We start from the raw sequence: 23,975 nt of genomic DNA on the forward strand, positions 1-23,975 counted from the left end.
TAAAAGACATAATTCACAATAGACACACTTCATTCAAGAGTGTAGCTGAAATTCCTCCCTCCCTCTCTTCCTCCCTCCCTCCCTCCCTCCCTCCCTCCCTTCCTCCCTCCCTCCCTCCCTCCCTCCCTCCCTCCCTCCCTCCCTCCCTCCCTCCCTCCCTCCCTCCCTCCCTCCCCTTCTTGACCCTCCCCTTCTTGACTCTCACTATCTTGCTTTTCCCCTTCTCAGTCTTCCTTAACCTGTCTCATCTCCACTTCTCTGTTCCCAAACACCTCATTTCCCTCCTCTCTCCATCTGAACAAAGATGGCCACACATATCTGTCTGTCCTCTGCTGCAGTGTCCTCCCACACCACTAGGGGTGCTCTGGGGCACTTGCGTCCAGGAGGGGCATGAGGCGAGGGTCAGCCCCTGGCCCCGAAAGAGACCTCTGACCTTCAGGGTCCGGGTCTGTGATTAGTTGACCAACAGTAGCTGGGGGTGTAACCGCTACCTTTTGTTGGAGGATCTGACCTGGTGTCTGACCCAGCCAGTAGGAGCTGGGAAGGGGCAAGGAAGAAAGAAGTTAGACCCAATTAATCAATTGTAGATAATACATCTTCAAATTCCATTTACAGAAGATGAGCACATAGGAGAGGAAAGATGGGACATACAGCGTGGATGTCCAGGAGGTCTGGGGTTGCTGGCACTGCTGCCAAATGAAGACTGGAAGTTATGGATGGTCTCCTGTAGGATCTGCCTCTCTCTGCCCTGCACACACACACATTGTTTTGTTATTGTTTAAATTGCAAGGTTTCTGTTTGCTTATTATGCTAATAAAGTATTTGTGTGTGAGCGAGAGAGCGAGAGCGACCTTACCTTGCCAGCGTTGAGTTCAGAGATGGCTGCCAGTATCTGCTGCCGGGGGCCATCAGTCTTGATGCCCAGCTCCTTCAGGTCCCCATCGGTCAGGGTCAGGAAGGCCTCCATGTCCACCTGGAGAAGGAGGGAGGGGGGAGGAGAGACAGAGAGAGAAAGAGGGAGGTAGGGGGGAAGAGACAGGGAGAGAAAGAGGGAGGTAGGGGGGAGGAGACAGAGAGAGAAAGAGGGAGGTAGGGGGGAGGAGACAGAGAGAGAAAGGGGCAAACATCATGAGTAGACAGGACCAGAAGGTGTATGTAGTGTCGTGTTTTGAATGAATGTTTTATTTATGTTCATACATGCTTGTTGCGTGACTTACCTCCTGTTCCTCAAATATGGGCTGGTACTTTTCCAGAGAGAGTTTCTTCAGGATGCTGGACAGCTCATCTGTGGAAACAGAATGTAGACAGTCAGGTCCCTTCTTCACTCATCCATCCATCCCTCTCTTCCTCACTCATCCATCCATCATCTCTCCCTCTGTCTGACCTTCATCGGTGATGGTGCCACTGCTGGAGCCTCCACTGCTCTTGGAGCGAGGGTGGGAGGAGGCGGAGGAGAGGGAGTCGCCCACCGGGGGTTTGGGGGTGGGGGATGGAGAGGGAGTGAGCGTGGGGGAGGTGCTCTTAGATGTGGAGGAATTCCCAGATTGAGGCCTCTTCTTCAGATCCATCTTCTGAAAGAAAGATGAAACTCTTTAAGACTTCATGATCTCTTTAAGACATTTTACATAAGCCGAGTTCTGATTTAACTTTTAACTCGTCAAGAAAGAATGCCATTGATGTGTTCTAGAACTAGGTCGTGTGTAGCAGTGTTCTCTGACTCGTCTGGAGTGGACGTCATTGGCCACCAGGCTGGGGGTGCTGTGGACATCAGGCAGGCTGAGCTCAGCCATGCTGGGGCCTGGAACAGGAGCCTGGGCCTGGGCCTGGCTAGGACCAGGAGTACAGCAAGGACCAGGACCAGGATTCTGGCCAGCCATTTCCGATGTCTGAGTCTTGGGATCCAGCAATCCAGCTGCTCTCTTCCTCTGGGCAGCAATCTGAGAGAGTACGCTGTCTGCACTCCCCCCTATGGATGGAGGTGAAGATACCGGTTGTTTTCATGGTGTTCAGACTCAAAACTTTTTATGATAGAGGGACAGTGTGTGTGTGTGTACCTGAGCGGTTGTGTGAGTCAGACCCATGGCGGTTGACCCCCGCCAGCCCGTTGGAGCCCCCTGAGGAGTGAGGGGAGTGGTAGTGGCCAGAGTTGGAGGGGGAGGAGGAGGACGGGCCTTTGGAGATGCTGGGGAACTTGATGGACCTGTTCACCACACGGCTGATGGAAGTCTGAGGAACCACAACAGAACCCAGGCTGATCCTTCTAGTCTGTTCTGTACAGTACCCTGACCTCTACCTGACCAGGGCCTCATATCGAGATACGGATCCACAGTCCAGTAAAGACACAGTTACTGGGATTACAACACCATGGCTTTTGGGACAAAGCGCTTCTTTGACGACCAGCTCTACTGTACTCAAACCTCCCCACAAGACACTCACTATGTCGGAGCTGCCACCACTGTTGAAGGAGGCCTTGCCGGGCCTGGCTGGCATGCTGAGACGAGAGGCATCGCTCCTGCCTCCCTTCAGGACCCGCGAGCGGTCTGAGTTCCAGGGCTCGAAGTTGGAGGGGGGCAGGAAGGGGGGGATCACCGCCTTCAGCTTGTCATTGGGCAGCCGAGTCAGGGGGGCCCTGCTTCTTAACTGGGGGAGGGAGGGAGGGAGGGAGGGAGGGAGGGAGGGAGGGAGGGAGGGAGGGAGGGAGGGAGGGAGGGAGGGAGGGAGGGAGGGAGGGAGGGAGAAGGTATTAGAGAGAGGTAAGACAATTTGCAGATGAATAATGTAAATATTTAGTAAAAGCTACAGGACTTCTCCAAGGAAAACCCCCCTCATCCTACCATGGTGAAAATAAGAGTGTCGTTCTTTTCAGAGGCCGTTCTGCCCAGACCTGGAGCATACAGAATCATAGACCAGGGTTGAGTTTGGAGTACACACGTACACACATACACAAACACACAGGTCTGCTCCTCTCACCACTATCCTTGCTTTTGGCCGTCCAGGCTGTGCTGATGTCGTTGCCCCCCACGGCAGCAGTAGGCGCCATCGCTGTTCCGTTAGCAACAACACACTTCCTGTCTGACTTCCTGTCTGCCTTCATGGTGGCGTCCAGCGAAGCGTCTGCGTCAGGGAATGGAGCAAGCCGATTGGACGAGAGACCGTGTCTCAGTGTATGGGTCAGTTTCAAACGGCGGAACCTGTTGGACATCCTGTTCCACCAGGACTAACCAGGAAGTAGAAAATAAGTGGACATGAGTCAGGTGATACATTGAGCCGAAAGGGAAAGGCACAATTATGACTTCTCTCATCACTGTCTATTCAGGTATCGACTGTGCTAGCACAGCGTGATGACATCAGGATGACACCTTTTCATCTAGGTTAGGGTTACCTTGAGTCCCCCCCTGTCGTCTGGGGGCAGCGGGAAGGGTGCTGAGGGAATGGCGGCTCTGGGACCGTGTGAGGCGTGGTCGTCCTTTGGCCTTAGCCTTGTCCTTGTCCACCAGCATACATACTGAGGCAAGCAGGCGCACCAGCTCTGTGTCTGGGGAGGGAGGGAGGGAGGGAGGGAGGGAGGGAGGGAGGGAGGGAGGGAGGGAGGGAGGGAGGGAGGGAGGGAGGGAGGGAGGGAGGGAGGGAGGGAGGGAGGGAGGGAGGGAGGGAGGGAGGGAGGGAGGGAGGGAGGGAGGGAGGGAGGGAGGGAGGGATGAGTGGAGGGATGAGTGGAGGGAGTTAAAGAGAGGGTTAGGGTTAACTGGACAGGTGGAAACATACCTGGGTCGTTGAGCAGCATGACCAGGTCGAAGGCTGTGTATCCGTTCTTGGCTTTCAGGTTGAAGTCTGCTTTCTGGCTAAGAAGGTACTTCACCACATCCTTGTTCCTGCGGCATGCACCATGTCACAGTGTCAGAAGGTCACAGGGTCAAACGTCACAGGAGATATGACACAGGACAATATAAATTGTCAAATAAGGGACAAACAGTAATTCAATTGATATATCTTTTTACAGTATCCATGCATGATTGATAAAAAAGTGTCCAGAAAGTACAACAGCAGTCCTGTAGAGGGCAGCCTACCCATGGTACGTGGCTTGCATCAGGGCCGTCCAACCATGGACCCCATCTTGCTTGTCTATGTCGGCGTTCTTCTCCACTAGCAGCTGGACCACCTCTAATTGGCCGCTCACGGATGCCATCATCAGAGGAGATGCTCCATCCTGATTGGCTATATTCACCTGGGTGGGATCCTCCTCTAGGATTTCTTTCACCAGCTGGGAGTTACCTGCCACACACACATACGGTTTTACAAAGCAAAGGACCTTATTACCCCGATAATACAGTGACAGTCAGAGACCAGAGGCTGTGTTGGAGTGAAACTCACCCAGCTTCAGAGCACTGAACACATCAGGACGTCTCTTCTCATCATCTGGAGTGACAGACAGAGTCAGACAGGCAGTCAGACAGACAGAGTCAGACAGAGTCAGACAGACAGACAGAGTCAGACAGACAGACAGAGTCAGACAGACAGTCAGACAGCCAGAGTGTCAGACAGACAGAGTCAGACAGACAGAATCAGACAGACAGACAGACAGTCAGACAGAGTCAGACAGACACACCCACACAAGGGAGAGTTGTGCAGAGCTAAGTTGTGGCATCCCTCTCTCTCTTCACCTACCAGTTTGGGGTCGTACGGTGGTGATGGAGTCCAGATAGTTCTTCACCTCTTTCTGTTTCAGTTGCAGTGCCAGCTCAAATGCCGTCTTTGATAGGACATTGGTCTGGTCTGGGTCTGCCCCTCGCTCAACCAACTGCTGGGCCACGCTCACCTAAGGTAGAGTCCAGTCAAGCAAAAGAGGTAGGATGGGTCTCAGCAAGTGGGTCTCAGTCAAATAAATAACCTTATCCAACCAAGACAAACTACTAAATAAACTAAATCAACAAGCACCTTCCCGCTGAGCGTGGCTAGCATAAGTGCTCCCCAGCCCGTGGTCTTCTGGGAGAAGTTGACCTCCGACCCCCACTCCATCAGCAGACGGACCATTGGCTCCTGTCCCTGCAGCGAGGCCACCAGGAGCGCTGTGACGTCCATGAACTCTCGCCCCCCTCCCCCACCGATGCCCCCTTCAAGACCACATCCCTCGCTCGCCACAAACCCGTCATCACTGTTGAAAAGAAGAAGACAAAGAGGGGAGGGTGGGTTCAAATGAAATGCACGTCTAAACATTTATTTCCACGCTGGAACCCAGGTGTGATCTACCTGCAGCTGTTGTTGTTGTTGCCATTGGAGACATCATCGACCATGGCCAGGTGGTCATAGTCGTCAACATAGGCTCCACCCTCGAGGAGGAGCTTGGCCACGTGGGTGTGGCCTCCGCGGGCCGCCATGGACAGAACGCTGGCGCCGAGGCGGTTTCTGCCGTTGACCTCTGCACCGTTCTCTAACAGGATGTGGGCAACGCTCAGGTGACCAAACCTGGTAGAACAGGGAAAGAAACAGGAAGGTAAGTGTCCGAGGACAGGAAACACAGCCAGGCCAACTCTCCTGGAAACACTGGGCTGAGAGAAGGTTCTGTTTACCACTTTAGTACACTTTGGCACTGTGCTTTAGCAGTGTTTGTGTGTGCGTGTGTAATACATTTACAGCAGAAACATGCCTATTTGTAACATGTAAACATTGACATTGATGACATTAACCGGTGAAAAGGTAGACACACCTTGCAGCCTGCATAAGCGGGGTCCAGCCGTAGTTGTTCCGACTGTCTACCGAAGCCCCTTTCCTCAGAAGAAACCGAACCAGGTTCTCGTGTCCGCTCGCGGAGGCAAACTGAAGCGCTGTGTTGCTCTGTTCGTCGGTGCTATCCACGGGCACCAGGGAGATACCGCGGGTGACGTCCACAACGTTGCACTCGGATCCCACTTCTGACCGCAGCCTGCTCTGCCGCCCCGACTCCTTCGCTCCCGGTTCCAGAACCCCCCGGGCAGTCTCATAGTCTCCTTCATCGCAGGCACGGAATAGAAGCAAAGAGTTTGCAGGAACGCCAAAATTCATCTCAAGTAATTCTAATCTTTAACTATTTTGTCCGAAAACTTTTTCCCCTCTTTTCTCAGTCTATCGATGGCCGTGTTTGGAAATCATGACGCACGAAAGTGAGATAAATCTTAACTTTTCTCATCAAAGGGAATTATATGCCTGTCAAGCCTGCACTACCTAAATCGAGTTGAAAAAAAATCTACACAATTTGTAACTTTTGGTTGCTGAAGTAATCCATGTTCGCCCCGATGTCATCCAATCTTCAAACTGTCTGGGACAGACGATGTGAAGTTAGAAGTCGTCAATGACGTGCTGGAGAGTGGCCCTTGTATTCATAATCGAACGTACACTATTCTAACCAGGAAGTTGCGTCTAAAATACGAGACCGAACCGGACGTTGAAGTTTCTAGAAAAGAAAGTGGAATCAACTGAACGACAAAATGGTAAAGTAGCAGAATATTATCTTCAGTAATAAAAAATAACATTCAAATATGTTTCTTTTTACGCAATGAAATGTCTATAGACATATTTTAGCGCGTGCTAGTAGATTACCTGGACGTTTAAGCGCTATTTGCCTTATTGTATGAATCTGATTAGTCACTCGAAACAAGCTAGCTAACGCTAGCTAGCAGGGTTTGGCTAGCTCCCGTGCATTGGGATGCTTAAATGCTAGTAGCATGGTCTAGTTGTCTATGGCTTTTTAGATTCTAATGATGTTAATTCTCAACAGAATACCAGAGGATTCCGTTCACAGCTAAAAGACAGTGTGCCAGTGACGGGCTTGTGCCCACAGGCCGGCGCGTACGGTGTGCAGGACACACTAAGGAGCGGGTGAGAGAGAAAAGCTTTTATTTATACTAGCTAGCTATTGAACGAATCGGTCTACATCTCTACCAAAAAAATTGTCCTATGTGTTTATATTGTAGTTGCTTAATAAGGTGAAAGTTGTGTTTCTGTAACACATTGTACGTCTGCGATATTACTGCCTGGAATAAGTCAAATATTAAAGTGCTTTACAAGAACCAAAGACAAAACATCACCATCTATTGTCAAACCTTAACATATGTTACTTTAACTGGTCCATCCCTGTTATTTTGGCCTCTCTCTTCTGCCACACAGGTTCAGCAGTGTGAAGAATGAACTACTTCCCAGCCATGTGTTGGAGCTGTCAGAGAAGAATGTGAGTGTTCCTCTCTCTTGTGTGGGATTAGGCCTTCTGGTACTGAGAGTGTTGTTGGTGATGATTGTGTTGTTATTTCCTGTGTAGTTCCAGCTGAACCAGGACAAGATGAACTTCTCAACCCTGCGAAACATCCAGGGTCTCCACGCTCCCCTCAAACTGCAGATGGAGTACAGGGCAGCCCGCCAGGTAAACACACACACCCACGTACACACATACACACACACTCACAATTATGAAGACATGTTCTATCATTAAGATTTTTCTATTAATTTCTCCACCTGTGTCTCTTTCCATGCTCATCCCCATTCCTCCACCTATCCCCATTCCTCCACCTATCCCCATTCCTCCACCTAACCCCACTCCTCTGTCATTGGGCCTCTCCAGATCCAGAGGCTTCCTTTCCTGCAGAGTTCTAACCTGGCGTTGGACACCCTCAGAGGCAACGATGAGAGCATCGGCTTTGAAGACATCCTCTGTGGTGAGGATCACACTCCTGTACACTTTACACACCTTTTCACACCATGCATCTCCTCTGTAGTGCAGTGTGTTCTTCCGTTGTATTGGGTTGGACAGTTTTGCAGGAGAAAGTTTAATTTAGAGGCTCTTTACGGGATACATTAACAGGATTAGAGAGACCTTTAGCGAGACCTTGAACTTTTTAAACCAAGTTGGGTGCTTCAGTACCACAATCCCCCCCCCCCCCCCACCCATCATCATCTGCTGTGAAACTAGCTTAGCCTGAACATTTACATGTATTCATTTAGCAGATGCCTTTAGCAGACGCTTTTTATTTATTTTGAACCTCCATGTTGTTATCTCTGCAGATCCCTCCCAGAGTGAGGTGATGGGGGAGCCTCACATGATGGTGGAGTACAAACTGGGATTTATGTGAGGGGGTTTTACCCAAACCTGCCCCCCACCCTCCTCCCTGGCCACCGGGCTCTGTCTGTATCCGCTTATCTCCATCCTACCTATTGTCAGTGATGCTGTCTGCTCGGATGGAGATTAGGATGGATATGGATCCCTTCAAGTCCTAGTGACAATACATTTTGTATGGTTGGATTTCTGTGTTTCTAATAAATACTGTTATAGCTCTGTCATGATGGGGCTGGTTTATATTTATCAAACAACGTTTTTGTCTCCAGAACAATTCACTTAATTGCTATCATTCAGCAGCCATGCCAAGTGGAGCTCTCTGACCTTATTATATACAAGAATACTGATGGACTGGATAACAGTTGTTGCAAGGTCCCACCTGAACTAAAATGATACAGGTTTGTAAAATCTAAGTTACGACATGTTACTTTAGTCTGACCGTAATAAGATCCAGTTGAATACAAAAGCTTTTGAACTGAAGCAAGTGTGCCACAGTTGAGAAGGAATAAACCATAGCATAGATTATTGTTTTCGGGAGCATGGTTGGAACGGATTATTACTGATCATCGCAGACACGAATATGGTGTTAAACGGACAAAAGGCTGGTCAAAGGCAGCAGTGGGAGAGGGGAGAGAAGAAACAAGGAATTCTGTAACTGACTGTAGCAATCAATTGTAATCGCCACTGCAATCGGACCAACCAGACATCCTCTGAATTGCACAACGGATTTAAATCCTGCAAAAGAAAGAAATAAGCGTTCTATGGTTATTTCTAACATTTGTACGGATAGCTAAATTAAATCAATAAATCTAAACATTTCAACAAACAGAATAATTTAGTTATACTTACATAACTTAAGCGACTACACAGGAGCTGAAAATACAAAAAGGACTAGACCGCTTGGCATGCTGGGAAATATTCAAACCAGTGCCCACTGATAATTACACATTCCTAGACAACTACGTTCAGACCAAGTGTTTTGAATATCCAATCTGAATCCAACATCATCTCTTCACTAGCTCAAGCATAAACTAAATTCAGACATGTTCATAATATATGCATAATGGTCGAGTTGGTAAAATGTACCTATTACCACGGTAGCCTACTTGCCCTTTTACCATAGTAGGCTATATTTTTTTAAATATATTTTACTACCATGTATTTGTCTGCAGCAATTTAATTGTATGTGCAAAAGTACTTGGTAATAAATCGGTTTCTGATTCTGATTCCACTGTACGTGTGTACAGAACCAGACCAATAGAGGGAGCCATTTCTCTATTTGTGTCTGTAGTTTACGATGTGACTCATGGTGTGGTCTTATTACAGCAATAAAACAAGCTGCTTTTGTATTGAGTAATATGACTTATAGGTTTCATTAGTGGTGTCATCCAGCACGGCGGATCTTATACCTGTATAGAAGCAAACCAAAGTTATCACATTCATGCACTGGGGAAGCTTTCTCTTTCTCTTCCATCTCTCTCTCTCTCTCTCTCTCTCTCTCTCTCTCTCTCTCTCTCTCTCTCTCTCTCTCCTCTCTCTCTCTCTCTCTCTCTCTCTCTCTCTCTCTCTCTCTCTCTCTCTCTCTCTCTCTCTCTCTCTCTGTCTTTGTCTTTGTCTCTCTCTCTCTTTGAGATGGGGGGGAGCACGATGGATCCTTTGATCTACTTCCCACTCCAGATTCGTTATGTAACTTAGCACGTTTATCTGTGTGTGTGTGCGAGAGAGAGAGAGAGAGAGAGAGAGAGAGAGAGAGAGAGAGAGAGAGAGAGAGAGAGAGAGGAGAGAGAGAGAGAGAGAGAGAGAGAAAGAGAGAAAGAGAGAAAGAGAGAGAGAGAGACGGGGTTCCAAACATTAACATGAAGATTTTATTTTTGGTCAGACCCTTATGTCAAATTTAGATCAAATTAATTTACAGTTTAAAGAGAATGTTCACGCCCTTCTCTCCTCCTCTCTCTCGCTCGGTTTCTCTCTCATCTAGGCACATCAGACATACGAGATTGGCTTGGTGCTGTCGCCCGCCGAATCAAACAGCTAGGCTGCTGAGCGCTGCTGTGTGTCACACAAACAGCCCGTTTCACCTCCGTGCAATTTTAATACAGCATCGACACAGGACGGGAAACAGTCCAGGCTATCTGTTTGTTCACGGGATGCAGTAAACTATCGTTTATACCAAACACAGGGTTATACATAAAGAAGTATTCGACATTCGAGGAACTGATTTATTCGCTGGATTCAATTTAGGAACGTTTTGGAAAAATGAACCCTCAGTGTGCGCGCTGTGGCAAAATTGTTTACCCGACGGAGAAAGTAAACTGCCTTGATAAGGTGAGATTGATATGCTTATTTAAATGTTATTCTGAATTGAAGGATAATCTTACGTTACAAAATGTGTACTTCCACCGTTTTGGTGTAAAACTTGAAGCTTGGCAACAGTTCTAAGCGGATAGTCAGATAAGTGCGCACCTTCTCCATAAAACGCATAAGCTTGGCTACTGTGTGTGTTTTGCAAGTGGAACATTTTCTCTTAAGGCAGGTTTCAGAAAACAATCGCACATCTCATGCCCCCAAAATATAATACAATTTTCTCTGATTGCAATTTCCATAAATTGGCTCTTATCAAGACTGTTAAGAATGATGCCTGTCTTTTTACATCAAGACCATGTCAAAGGCTCATTCCTATTACATAATAGTGCCAATACATAATTGATGCGTAGTGCTGTGTTGTTCGTTTACCGGCTGCGTTTTGGACGTAAATTGAGAGGTGTCGGTTTGCACAGGTTACTCCAGGCGCCCCACCGCTGGTCCATACAGAGTTGACTGCATCCGGCACGGACACGCGGGCGATAAACAGAGCATGACCTCCTCTCACCTTGAGGAGCTGTTAATGAAGTGTCCAGGCTCCCCCTGTGCATCTCTCAAAACCGAAGTTATGAAAGAGATACATATCTAAAGCTCCAATCCTTGATAACAATCCAGGCGTTCATTTTTTTTTCCAATGATGTAGGCTACCACCTACAACCTCTTGAACTGCAGTAAAATCCTTTACCCTGCCACCAAAGTTGTTGTTTAGTCTTAGTCACAGTAAGCTGCCAGCCTTTAACCAACTCTGACCACAGATAAGGTGAAGGTTTTGTGTGTTTTTGGTCCAGAACTGGCATAAAGGATGTTTCCACTGCGAGGTGTGCAAGATGACCCTCAACATGAAGAATTACAAAGGGTATGACAAGACGCCCTACTGCAACGCGTGAGTAAGGGGGGCAGGTAAACCTCTGGGGAAGGAGCATAGAAGTGCAAAGGAGGAAGGAGCGAAGAAGTGCATGTATGTGTGGTGTGTGTGTTAAAACTAGTCTATTTTCAGACCTCCAGCATTGAAACAGATGGATGCTAAACTGCTTGTCATTTTCATTTTTTTTCTTTTCTATGTTGAATACTTGTTATCTTAGCACACCACATTTGAAAGAAAGTCCACATTGTGAAAACTTCATCAAAGTCTTAGTGTGCCAGACTGGGGTGCTTGAAACAGAACATACTTTGTCCCTCCATCCCTCCATCCCCCTCCACTCCAACCCTTCGCGTTGACTTAAAGGAAGCTGAAGTTGGAATGACCTCTGACCCATTGCTGCTATAAAGCTGTTTCCTGTCTCAATGGAGCATCTGGGTGAACACAGAGAATCTTTGTTCATCCGCAACACACCTAGTTGACAACGCAGTACCTCTACTTTGCCTCATCATACACAAACACATACACACACACACACACATTTTAGATCCTATCTTGGAGCTCTGAGTTCGAAGTAGTCCTAACTTCAGAGGATAACAATTGCTTATAAGTCCCCTTCCCTCTTTCTTTCCCTCCCTCTCTCTCTCTCTGTCCTTTATCCATTCTTTATCCCCCATTCCTCGTGATAGGGTCCCTAGTAGGCCAGATGAAAGAGAAGAGAATGATGGAAGGATTAATGGAGGACAAAATGAGCATCGTGCCGCAATAATCCATACCTCTAAGGCTCTAACCCCCCTTCCCTCCCTCCCTCCCTCCCTCAATCCTTCCCTCCCTCCCCCTCCCTCTCTTTCCTTATATCTCATCCACATTACTGTGACATCACTAGAGAGAGACCAGCAGACCAGCAGACTCTCCTTTTCAAGCTGAGAAGCCACAGAGCAGACAAACTGTATCTGACTGTTTCTTTGTTTCACTGAAAGAAGGAGAGGGGGAGAAAGAACCAGAGGAAGAGGGAGGGAGAGAGAATGATGAGAAGGAGAAAAGAGAAGAGAGTGTAATTTGTCAGGCAGTTAGAAGATATGTGAGGGACTTATGAAACTCTTCAGTCTGTCTGATCTTCTCTGGGAATAAACTCAGAAAAGACGAGATGCCAGAACAGACAGACAGACAGATAGAAAGAGAGAAACATACAGTATATAGAGAGAAAATATATGTATATTCAGAAATGAAACACACACACACTTACCACCTGGCCTCGGGGTAGAGATGTGCAGCAGTTTTTTGTGTGCATGTGTTTGTGTGTGTGTGTTCGAATGTGTATTTGATCATGGGTATGTTTGTGTGTGTATATGTGTGTGTGTGTGCTGCAGCAGATATAACTGCGTTGGCGGGAACACACATCGGAGGACTGAGCCTCGAGCCGCCTCTGACCCTCTGCATAATCAACTATGTGTGTGTGTGTTAGATCAATACACAGGTCAGAAACTGTAAATGTTTTTCACCCTCACATTGATACACGCACACAATGTCACATATCTACACCAGGGACTGAGGGGCCACAGGAAGTCTCCTTTCTACAGGAAGTTGTGACATCCCAGAATAAGCCCAGACAACACAGCCAGGGAGTGTCAGCCTGCATCTAAAATGCCACAGTCCTACTACAGACAATGGCATCTAAATCTGTCCAGACTGGTCAACACACACTCTTCCCCCCCCCCACACACACACACAGTAAATGTACATCCATATTGTATATACCATAGAAACTATACACACACAGATATAACGTGGGAACCTTGACCCAAAATGACACTGTGTTCTGATCCTGTCTCCTAACCTCTCCAGCAGACTGGTACACTGTCATCTTACAGGCGGTGTGTGTGCTGATGAAAGGTGTTTTACAGGCGGTGTGTGTGCTGATGAAAGGTCTGTTACAGGCGGTGTGTGTGTGCGGATGAAAGGTCTGTTACAGGCAGTGTGTGTGTGCTGATGAAAGGTCTGTTACAGGCAGTGTGTGTGTGCGGATGAAAGGTCTGTTACAGGCGGTGTGTGTGTGCTGATGAAAGGTCTGTTACAGGCGGTGTGTGTGTGCGGATGAAAGGTCTGTTACAGGCGGTGTGTGTGTGCGGATGAAAGGTCTGTTACAGGCAGTGTGTGTGTGCTGATGAAAGGTCTGTTACAGGCAGTGTGTGTGTGCTGATGAAAGGTCTGTTACAGGCGGTGTGTGTGTGCGGATGAAAGGTCTGTTACAGGCGGTGTGTGTGTGCGGATGAAAGGTCTGTTACAGGCAGTGTGTGTGTGCTGATGAAAGGTCTGTTACAGGCAATGTCATGTCTAAGTGAAAGCCACTGAAGGTCAGGAGATCTTTCATGTCTTCTAAAGGCCAAGACTCTCTGTCCTCTCAGCTGAACAGAAAGGCACCTCATAAACACAACACGTTCATGACGATGACACGACACACGCATAAACCAAGATGGTGGTGAGTAACACCCCAGCGAAGCCCTAAGAACGAGACAGGGGCGTGTGGAGGGACAGGAAGCCTCTCAGGAGGTTAGTCACTTGTAGAACATGGTCCTGGTCAGAGGATAAACAGCTTCTTCTAACTCAGTTGGTGTTTTCTGTAGCAGCACCTAGTCAGCCAGCCAGCTAGTGTTTGTGTGCGTCTGTGTGTGTCTGTCAGGTGTGTGTTTGTGTGCGTCTGTGTGTGTCTGTCAGGTGTGTGTTTGTGTGCGTCTGTGTGTGTCTGTCAGGTGTGTGTTTGTGTGCGTCTGTGTGTGTCTGTCAGGTGTGTGTTTGTGTGCGTCTGTGTGTGTCTGTCAGGTGTGTGTTTGTGTGCGTCTGTGTGTGTCTGTCAGGTGTGTGTTTGTGTGCGTCTGTGTGTGTCTGTCAGGTGTGTGTTTGTGTGCGTCTGTGTGTGTCTGTCAGGTGTGTGTTTGTGTGCGTCTGTGTGTGTCTGTCAGGTGTGTGTTTGTGTGCGTCTGTGTGTGTCTGTCAGGTGTGTGTTTGTGTGCGTCTGTGTGTGTCTGTCAGGTGTGTGTTTGTGTGCGTCTGTGTGTGTCTGTCAGGTGTGTGTTTGTGTGCGTCTGTGTGTGTCTGTCAGGTGTGTGTTTGTGTGCGTCTGTGTGTGTCTGTCAGGTGTGTGTTTGTGTGTGTCTGAATGTGTCTGTCAGGTGTGTGTTTGTGTGTGTCTGAGTGTGTTTGTGTGTGTGACATCCCACAGTGCTGTTCTTTGTTTCTGGGGATTGGGTTGCAACGCTGAAACAAAGTGTGCAGGGTTGCCAGTGGCGACCGGTGGCTGAAGTGTAACACTAGTCCTCAGAGGAAGGGGCGCGGGGGGGGGAGGGTTAGTGAAACTATGGACAGGACTCTACACACACACAAATACACACACTCACACCTACACACATAAACTTTGCACAGGGATTTAGGCAAGGTGTGTGTGTGTGCAGAGTTGACTTAATGCCTCCGTTTGTGAGGTCAACTGTGATCAACTGGTCAAGGTCTGAGGATCGTTCAGTGTACTTGTGTGTGTGGACATAGTTTAGCAAAAAGAAATGACATGCACAAGGCCAGCCAGCATCATTACTTGATGTGAGCTGTGAGATAGAACTGGAGGAATAGAGATGGAGGGATAAAGAGATGGAGAGAAATAGTGGGAGGGATGGAGATCTCCAGGCTGTTTTAGTGGAGTGGTCAAACTGTGCTGCAGAATATGCTCTCACCACCAACTCAGCAGCAATGAATCACTGTGTGTGTGTGTGTGTGTGTGTATGTGTGTGTGTGTGTGTGTGTGGGGGGGGGTTAGCACTCTACTGAAAAAACTCTCTACTGTTTTATGGCCTAAAGAGACCAATTTGGTTGGAATATGGGGGCAACTACACACAGACACGCACACAGACACACACACACCTACACACCCTCCTACACTAGTTAACTGTTATTCTGTGTTGTGTATGCTGTTTACAATGGTGTCAGAGGGATGGAATCTCTACCAGAGCCTCGATGATGATGATGATGATGAGGGAAACCTGTCTGGATCTCTTGCTAGTTCTGTGTTCCCTCTGTACTTAACTTGTGTTCTATGATGACATCACTCATGTTCTGGGGTTGGTCCATCCATCTCCCTGGTAACCACTCAGAGTTTCATGGTTGCTCTTTCAGTCTGGTTCTATTGTTCTATGGAGTGTGTGTGTGTCTGACGTAAAACTGAACTTCCTCTAGGTTTTATTTTAGACATTTCAATAGCTCATTGTTTTGGTAAAGTCGTAGATACGGTCTTTGACTTGTGGCGTCACTCTGTCTTGGAGGATGTGCATGCAGACACACGAATACACCACACAAATGTTCACACAGGGTCTCTCATATTCCCTCTCCCTTTTCTCTCTCTCCCTCTCTCTCTCTCTCTCTCTCTCTCTCTCTCTCTCTCTCTCTCTCTCTCTCTCTCTCTCTCTCTCTCTCTCTCCAGACACTACCCCAAGACGTCATTCACCATCGTGGCTGACACCCCAGAGAACCTAAGACTCAAACACCAGAGTGAACTCCAGAGCCAGGTCAGTCACACACACACATGCATGCATGCACACATACGTTATACACACCCAGCATTTGCCATCGGACCATTGGCACTACCCACTCCTACGGAACTGCATGCAGAAAGTAAAGGTACGCACACACACACACACTGCGATGCTCGGTCATGTCCAAGAGTGGATGTACACACACAGATTTCTGACAAGCACAAAATCCTCCGACAGGCGATTAGGCAAAAGGGGACTGCATTACCCTAGAGTGGAGCCTGTCAACTCTGTTTTGATGATGTCTTTATTTGATGATGTGTCATGTATAAGATGAATATCCTGTTCTGGTCTCTGATTAGTCCTTAACCTCTCTAGGCTAGACTAGTCACTGCTGCTGTCTCTGTGTGTGTGTGTGTGTGTGTGTGTGTGTGTGTGTGTGTGTGTGTGTGTGTGTGTGTGTGTGTGACAGCATGGTCCCCTTCTGGATGCCACTGAGTGGACATCTGCTCTCCTCATCCTCTACATAGCCTACTACTTTTTATCACATGCACACAGACACACTTACACAAATAAAAGCTAATTGTACAAAGCACCATACAGAAAAGCCAGACCACTCTTAATAAAAAGCTGTAAGTAGGTCCCCACCACGGTCATGGATAGCAGTATCATAACGTCCAGGCCTCAGAACAGCATGTTGAACCTGTCCTTCCTGACTGCTCCGCACGCTCCCCGAACACACACTGACATGCTGCCCCACACGCTGCCAATTACACACACACACACACACACACAGAGGGGTTCTCTGGCCGTCTGGTCACACAGAGTGTGTGTGTCCGCCTGTATGTGTGTGTGTTATTGCTTTCCCAGTCCTCGGTCACAGAGGTAAAGGTCAGTTATATTACAAAGTTGTCATTTAGAGACTGTAGATTTACTACAGTCATCTAGAGATGACCTCTCTCTCCGCTCTCCTCTCTCTCGCTTCTGTCTCTCTTCTCTCTCTCCCCCTCTCTTTAAAGCTTACATAACATCGACCAATTTCAGAAAATATTCACCCACTGACTGAACACTGTGACGGTTACAGGTAGACCATTTACCTTCCTGACCTCCAGACAGGTAGACTGGGGTAGGAGTCTAGGGCAGGTGCAATCCTCATTGCTAGAATTCACATCGGAGGCAATATTCAGCGATGTCTTTGAGGATAACATTCTGGGACATTTTGTTGTGCCAGAAAAGGTTTGGAGGGAAAAGTGAACTTATTAATACAACAATGCTCCCAGTGGGGAATCAGGAATCGTCCCTTTGAACCGTTAAATGAGTGTCTTATTATAGAGATAATGATCAGCTTAGTAGAGATAAGGCTTTGTTACCAGGGACAGCACCCCAAGGTTCTAGAATTCTAGGCAGAACATGGAACTCATCGTGTCTCTCAGGATGGTTCTAGAATGCCTAGTTGCTGCTGCCTCTGCTGTAGTAAATGTTGATATCTGAGTAGGTGGAGGGACAGAGCTAGGGTGAACTCAGTGGGCTGTCGGCAGCTAGGAGTAATCTCTCTCTTTCCCTTTCTGTCTTTCTCTCTCTCTCTCTCTCTCTCTCTCTCTCTCTCTCTCTCTCTCTCTCTCTCTCTCTCTCTCTCTCTCTCTCTCTCTCTCTCTCTCTCTCTATCTCTCTCTCTCTCCATCCCTCTCTTAGGTGAAGTACAAGCGTGACTTTGAAGAGAGTAAGGGGCGGGGCTTCAGTATTGTGTCTGACACACCCGAGCTCCAGAGACTCAGACGCACACAGGAACAGATCAGTAATGTAAGCCATGACATCATTTCCTGCCACACTGTGACCTCACTCACTCTTCCACACTGGGGTCGAGGTCTTTTCATCCTTCCTGTTTCCTGTGTTACCTCATTTGACCCTTGACCTGTTGGCTGTGTGTATGTGTAATGTGTCAGGGTGGTCAATGGCAGAGAGTCTGTAAGTCCTGTTATGTAACGGCGAGTTTGTTTGTTTTTTAGACAGGAGTGTGTGTTCCTGAGAACAAGATGTCGGAGAGAATGTGTTTGAGACAGAAAGGGGAAGTGTGTGTGTATGTGTGTGCCCAAGAGAGAATGTGGAAGTGAGCGTATTGTTGAACAAAAGAAGGGGTAGGTGTTATTGTGTCTATGTGTGCGGGTGTGTGTGTCTGTGTGTGTGCGTGCGTGTGTGTGTGTGAGAGAGAGACACTGTGTGTGTGTGTGGGGGGGGCTGCTGTCAATTGGAGCATGAAAGCGGAGTGTGAATCATTGGGTGTAGTTTGGTCACTGAGCAGAATCACACACACACACACATGTACAAGGTCATTTCACACAGAAGCTGAGAAAAAACGTACATATCGTCCAACTATGTTTCCTCGTTCTTAAAACCAAAACAACATTTTAGACACACACATTCACACACTCTCACACACAAAAACACAGACACACACAATATCGGTCCATTTCGAAGTAGCTGGAACCTGATAGGAGAGCGTCACTGTCTGACCCAGCATCCAGCCAATCAAGAAAGCACAGTGACATCATGGACCTCCACTGGCCTATCAGGTGAGATATCACCTTAAGTTATTTTGTGTTTATACAGAGTGCATAGTTTAGACTCACAATCTTAATGAGGTAGGTATTTAGTAGTGATTGTGTGCAGTTTTGTTTAAAAAAACATAAGACACAAGACAGGAGAGGCAGAAGGAGGACGTGTTGTTTCATCCCCTTTACTTCTGTGGTTCTGTACAGATTCTGTCTGGAGACCTATTAGCTGACTGTACAGTATGTCCTGGTAATCTCTCTCCCTCCTGCTTTAACGAACACACACACACATACACACACTCACACAAGTCACAAGTGAATGGAGGGAAGACATCTGTTTATAGGGGTGTGGTTGTCCCAAAATATACCCTGTACACACTGTCTCATAAACACACACATACACACACACAGTCTTGATGTGGTTTCCCTGTCTGTGTATCTCCAGTTTCAGTGTGCTGTGGCCACACCCCTCCACGCCCACCTCTCTTACCCTGTCATCATACCCCGCACAACACGCAAGCAACACGCAAACAACACGTGTGGCGTTATTCATCAACTACAACACATAGAACATACGACATAAACAGTATGTTTACTGAGGCAGTGATAGTTATCTTCTATAAAGATACAGATTTGAGTTTTATAGTTGAAGCCCCAATTGTTGTTGTTGTTTTGGCCGACCATCTGTTATTCACAGCATAGTTTCCTTTGATCTCTTGCTTTAGAAACTTCTCCCGTTGATAGTCCTGTTAGCTTGATTGAACCTGCAGACCATCTGGCTCCTGCCTGCCAGCTAGCATCTGAGACCACACTAACACTAAAACTGACCTAACTGTCTGTTGTAGCTCTCTCTGCTGGAGAGCAGCCAATCGTCTGAGGTGATGGATGGTGAACTGCTTGTATCAGCCCTCTCCATTGGCTGGCGGTGTCCAGGCTGGGACCATAACTCTGAGAGGCAAGATGTTCAGGTCACTGCACAAGCTGAATGGATAATAATCTGTCTGTCTGCCTGACTATTTCTCTGTCTGTTTGTGTCTGTCTGTCTGTAACTGCTGCTTTGACCCTTACTGGGACTGAGGTAGTGAGGCACTTATAGTCACCACTGCAGATCAGGAATACGAAATTCCTTCCAACACCTTTCTGAGTCATCCTCTTCACCCACATACCCCTTCACACTTCTCTGTCCCCTCATCCCCCCATACCCCTCTCTGGCCCTCTGATTCACCCTCCAGGCATGGCAGTCGATAAGAGCACAAGTGGAGGTCTAAATCTGGAGCCAGGAGAGATAAGGGGTACCCAGACACACAATACCCAGAAAGGAAAATTCCAGTCCTGTACAGAGACACCACTGGGACTGGGAATCTGGGCTGGAGGTTACCTAGATCCCACCTAAACGCGACTTGCTCTCTGATCTGCCTGGTGGTTCCTTAGTGATTTTATACCCAGCAAGGAAAGCTCCTGTCCAGGGGAGAAAGACTTGGATCTTCCCCCCCTCCCTCTTCCAGCCTTCTACCCAAGAAACAGAAGAGGGACCACCACGAGGAGCAGGGAGGTCATGGAGACCATAGAGATACAGACACAAGGGGATGAAGTGGAGGTAAAAGTGGGGAAGGAGGAGAACGAGAAAGAAGTGAAGGATCTGAAAGACGAGGAAGAGAAGGGGGTAAAAGAGGAGGAGGAGAAGGGGGTAAAAGAGGAGGAGGAGAAGGAAGTGAAGGAGGACGTGAAGATTTCCTTCTCTGGAGGCACCAGTTTGGAGGTCACGGAGGTTGTGAAGGTTAAGGACATGATGAAGGCATCTGAGGAGGAGGAAGAGACTGAGGTAGAGACTGAGGAAGAGGAGGAGGAGGAGGAAGAAGAGACTGAGAAGAAGGAGGAAGTCAAGACCAAGACATCAAGAAAAATAAAGAAGGTGAGAATGTTTTCCAGATTTTTTCAGATATGCTCAGTAATCATCTATTTTAGGCTTTTAGTTAGATAGTTTGGTGTTTGGTTATCACAGTATGTTGTTGCCTACATCCTTCTCTGTGGATTCACTGTTCAGTTACAGTATGTTGACCTCAGCCCACTGAGGCCTGTTGGAACTCCTGACCTTGGCAGTTGTCACCAAGGTAACAAGCAGCCCACACACGGCTCTGGGCTGGTCTGAATCCTCTAAGAGGATTATAAATATACAAATGACAGAAATTAGCTTTAATTTGGCTAAATCTGGCCAGTGGAAAGTAATGAGGATCATATATGTGTGTTTTAACTTGATTAATAAAATGTTTTTGATGTGCATTTGATTTGCTTCCCTTGACAGTGCTTTGGTAAACCTGTCTTACCGGATCCCACCTTCAACCGGAGGTGCAGTCTGCTGGTCAGTGATGTAAGTATGATTGTTATCAAGGTTAATTGTACTTTTAAAGTTTCTGTTGAAGGAAACTGGGCAGCCATTTTGGATCTTGGCTGCTTCTCATTAATCCCCAACATCCTCTAATCATGAGGCGTAGCAAAGTAGGACAGACAGGCTGGTGAAAAAGCAGTTTGGATTTGGCTCTGGCACTCTCTTCTTTTTCCCCCCACTCTCTCTCTCTCTTTTATATCTCTGTCTCTCTCACCTTTTCTCACTCTTTCTCTGCCTCTCCCTCACCCACATAACAATAAGCCAACTAGTGGAGAAGATGAATGAACATAACTGTGTATTCATGTGTGAAGTGGACGTTTCCTGCCAGAGATGAGCAATACAGGACAGTCATAAATATCAACTCAATCACAACATGAGACAAAGCTCTCTCTACGTTTTCACGCACATTTTGGAGAAAGGAAAGGGTGTAGTTGAAACGTTGTTGCAAATCATAAAGGGCTAAGCCTTTTTCGCAAAACACTGCTACATTAGTTCAGGGTCTTTCTGTTTCTAGCTGAAGTGGGAGTTTTTTGGCTTTCACTTGCAATAGCTCACACTCTGACTCATAACATACTGTCTTCTATCTCATCTTATCATCTCCTTACTTGTCGCACAACATACTCTCGTCTCCTTCCATATTCTTTTGTCTCCTCTCTCCACCTCTCTTCCTCTCCGCCAGGTCATAGTTTGACTGCACAGTTTATATGAAGGGTTGATAATAACATGAGTCTCTTCTAACATCGGACTGTAAAACTGACGTGGTGTCCTCATGTGGAATGCCTTGATAAGAGTCTAGCTACGTAAGTCCCTGGATACTGTCGCCTCACACAACAGTGCTTCAGTCTGCCTGTTCTTCAGTCTTCACCGACACCATACATTTGTAATGAGTCTGCAGAAGAAAATGTGCCTGTATGGCAATCACTAAATGACTCCGATTACCTAAATAAGAGGTGCCAATCTTATCTGATCTCAGGTGTCAATCACCAGGACATGAGGCCTTTGTCAGCACTGAAGACCAAGACACTGATGTCACTCGCAAAGACTACGCTTATAACATTTCTCCTTTTCTTCTTCCCTCTATCTCTCCTCTGCATCTTCATCCCCTTTCTCTGTCTCCCTTCCTTTCTATTCCTTTCCCTCCCTTCTCCACCCCCCTCCAGGTGAAATATAAGGAGGACTTTGAGAAGCTGAAGGGCCAGAGTATGTTTGTACCTGACGCAGCACTCCAACACTCCAATTACATCTCAGAGGTGACACCCAAACACACTCACTCTCTTTTTTCTAAGTCACACATAATTCCTGTCATGCACACACACACACACACACACACAACTGGATTTTAGGGTGTTGAGCTGTGTAGATGCTCAGCCTTGTCTTGACACTTGTCTAATTCATGTCTGAAAGGTATTGTTTTGAACTGTTGATTCTCATTGGACCGCAGACACACAGCCTTGGTGCATTCCACCTCTGTCAACACACACACGCTGTCAGAAGTTCACCCCCTCTGAACTGAGGACTAACGAGAGTGCTGATTTGCCTGAATGTCGGGTGTGATGTGAGTCCCTGGGTCCTAAACAACCCCTTTTTCTCTGTAATGTACCTCTCCTCTCTGTTTCAGGCCAAGTACAAAGAGGAGAGTCTGAAGGAGGCATCTGACTCTCTGTACCACCTGTTACCAGAGACCCTGGAGACCCAGCACGCTAGAGAGGCCTCCGATCTACAGAGTGAGGTACACAGATTATAATCCCACCCAGAGAAAACAAATGATGCAGATTGTAAATGAGAGATTATAATTTTTACGTTTCAGATGCTACCATTATACCAAATAGGATATGTTCTTGGCATACATTTGACTGACCTTCTTGTTGTGTTACCCAGAGCAAGTACAAGGAGCAAGGCAGAAAGAGTCGATCCCAGAGTATCTACTCCCTGCTCCCAGAGACCACTGAGACCCAGTTTGCCAAGGCTGCGTCTGAGCTGCAGAGTGAGGTGAGGTCTTCTCTTCTCCTTTATCATTTCTCCTCTCCTCTAATCTCTCCTCTTCTCCTGTCCTCTTCTCCTCTCCTCTTCTCCTCTCCTCTCCTCTCCTCTTCTCCTCTCCTCTTCTCCTCTCCTCTCCTCTTCTCCTGTCCTCTTCTCCTGTCCTCTCCTCTTCTCCTGTCCTCTTCTCCTGTCCTCTTCTCCTCTCCTCTCCTCTCCTCTCCTCTCCTCTTCTCCTCTCCTCTTCTCCTCTCCTCTTCTCCTCTCCTGTCCTTTTCTCCTCTCATCTTCTCCTGTCCTCTTCTCCTGTCCTCTTCTCCTGTCCTCCTCTTCTCCTGTCCTCTTCTCCTGTCCTCTTCTCTCCTCCATGGTTGTAGATTAACATGCTCTGTCTCGTTCCTCTCCTCTAGAACAAGTACAAGGAGGAGAGCAGGAAGGAGATGAGCACCAACTTGTACTCTTTACTCCCCGAGACCAGGGAGATGCAACACTCCCAGACTGTGCTGGAGTTCCAGAGTGAGGTATTACTTCCTGATCATCCTCACCATCATCATCCTCATCATCACTATCATCAATTAGAACTAACACTGAAAGAGACTCTACAAGGTGAGTTTTTTTAATAATCTATGTTTCAGACTAAGTACAAAGAAGCAGGGAAGAAGGCAGCCTCCACCTCTTTGTACCAACTGTTACCAGAGACCATGGAGACCCAACATGCTAAAGAGGCCTCCCAGCTGCAGAGTGAGGTACACAAGTCACCTCCAGAGTACTCAAGTCTCAAATTAGAGATGAGAACATATCACAGAAACATATATAGCATTTGAACCTGTTATACTTAATATTAACTAGTAGTGTTTCTATCTCCCTCTTTCTCTCTCTGACTTGCTCTTCACCTCTCTCCCTCTCCTCTCTTCTTCTTCCAGATCAAGTATAAGGAGGTGAGCAGAGCAGCTCCAGGTTCTCTGTTTTCCCAGTTGCCAGATACTCCCGACATGCAGTTTGCCAGGGAGATGACAGAGATGATCAGCGAGGTACAGTTAAGCACCCCACTTGCATTGCCCACCAGATTCCAGATGATAACAAGTACATTTCAGATGTATCCATTAGACCAACAGGACATGGTCGACAGGACATGGTGTCAGGAATATTAATCTATCAAGCACATGGTCAGTCAACATTCGACTGACCTTTAGTGTTGTGTTACCCAGAGCAAGTACAAGGAGCAAGGCAGAAAGAGTCAATCCCA

The 23,975-nt window shown here is 47.4% G+C and overlaps 3 protein-coding genes across 4 annotated transcripts in view; 2 read left to right on the forward strand and 1 right to left on the reverse strand.

The window, feature by feature from the left end:
• Positions 1–176: 176 nt before the first annotated feature.
• LOC124470423 (ankyrin repeat and SAM domain-containing protein 6-like) lies at positions 177–6,369 on the reverse strand. The gene is given in 19 exon segments (XM_047024295.1): positions 177–537; positions 652–748; positions 857–973; positions 1,218–1,285; positions 1,385–1,571; positions 1,719–1,966; positions 2,055–2,226; positions 2,437–2,640; positions 2,835–2,884; positions 2,971–3,217; positions 3,383–3,415; positions 3,417–3,535; positions 3,766–3,872; positions 4,068–4,272; positions 4,372–4,416; positions 4,666–4,816; positions 4,936–5,152; positions 5,248–5,463; positions 5,705–6,369. Coding segments are annotated over 19 exon segments (2,868 nt in total). The 5' UTR covers positions 6,040–6,369; the 3' UTR covers positions 177–487.
• Positions 6,370–6,372: 3 nt separating this feature from the next.
• Positions 6,373–8,304, forward strand: LOC124470495 (proteasome maturation protein). The gene is made up of 6 exons (XM_047024412.1): positions 6,373–6,464; positions 6,752–6,852; positions 7,141–7,201; positions 7,289–7,390; positions 7,589–7,682; positions 8,029–8,304. The coding sequence occupies exons 1-6, from the start codon at positions 6,462–6,464 to the stop codon at positions 8,094–8,096; spliced, it is 429 nt and encodes a 142-aa protein (XP_046880368.1). The 5' UTR covers positions 6,373–6,461; the 3' UTR covers positions 8,097–8,304.
• A 1,648-nt stretch (positions 8,305–9,952) lies between these two features.
• LOC124470469 (LIM zinc-binding domain-containing Nebulette-like) overlaps positions 9,953–23,975 on the forward strand; it is a 21,110-nt gene continuing 7,087 nt past the window's right edge. Inside the window, exons 1-4 of one of the 2 annotated variants that reach the window (XM_047024376.1) lie at positions 9,953–10,405; positions 11,230–11,324; positions 15,766–15,850; positions 17,507–17,614. In XM_047024376.1, the coding sequence (XP_046880332.1) occupies positions 10,337–10,405; positions 11,230–11,324; positions 15,766–15,850; positions 17,507–17,614 (357 nt within the window). In that variant the 5' untranslated portion in view covers positions 9,953–10,336. The remainder of the gene's footprint in view (positions 10,406–11,229; positions 11,325–15,765; positions 15,851–17,506; positions 17,615–23,975) is intronic. The other variant, XM_047024377.1, reaches the window with a different exon arrangement.

The sequence above is a fragment of the Hypomesus transpacificus genome, chromosome 8 (assembly GCF_021917145.1).
Source record: "Hypomesus transpacificus isolate Combined female chromosome 8, fHypTra1, whole genome shotgun sequence".
Lineage (NCBI taxonomy): Eukaryota > Metazoa > Chordata > Actinopteri > Osmeriformes > Osmeridae > Hypomesus > Hypomesus transpacificus.

Excerpts from the sequence above, each read along its gene's own strand:
- LOC124470495 (XM_047024412.1), top strand. Across the intron at positions 7,202-7,288 it reads TGGAGCTGTCAGAGAAGAAT|TTCCAGCTGAACCAGGACAA; the intron begins GTGAGTGTTCCT and ends TTTCCTGTGTAG. Across the intron at positions 7,683-8,028 it reads CTTTGAAGACATCCTCTGTG|ATCCCTCCCAGAGTGAGGTG; the intron begins GTGAGGATCACA and ends TTATCTCTGCAG.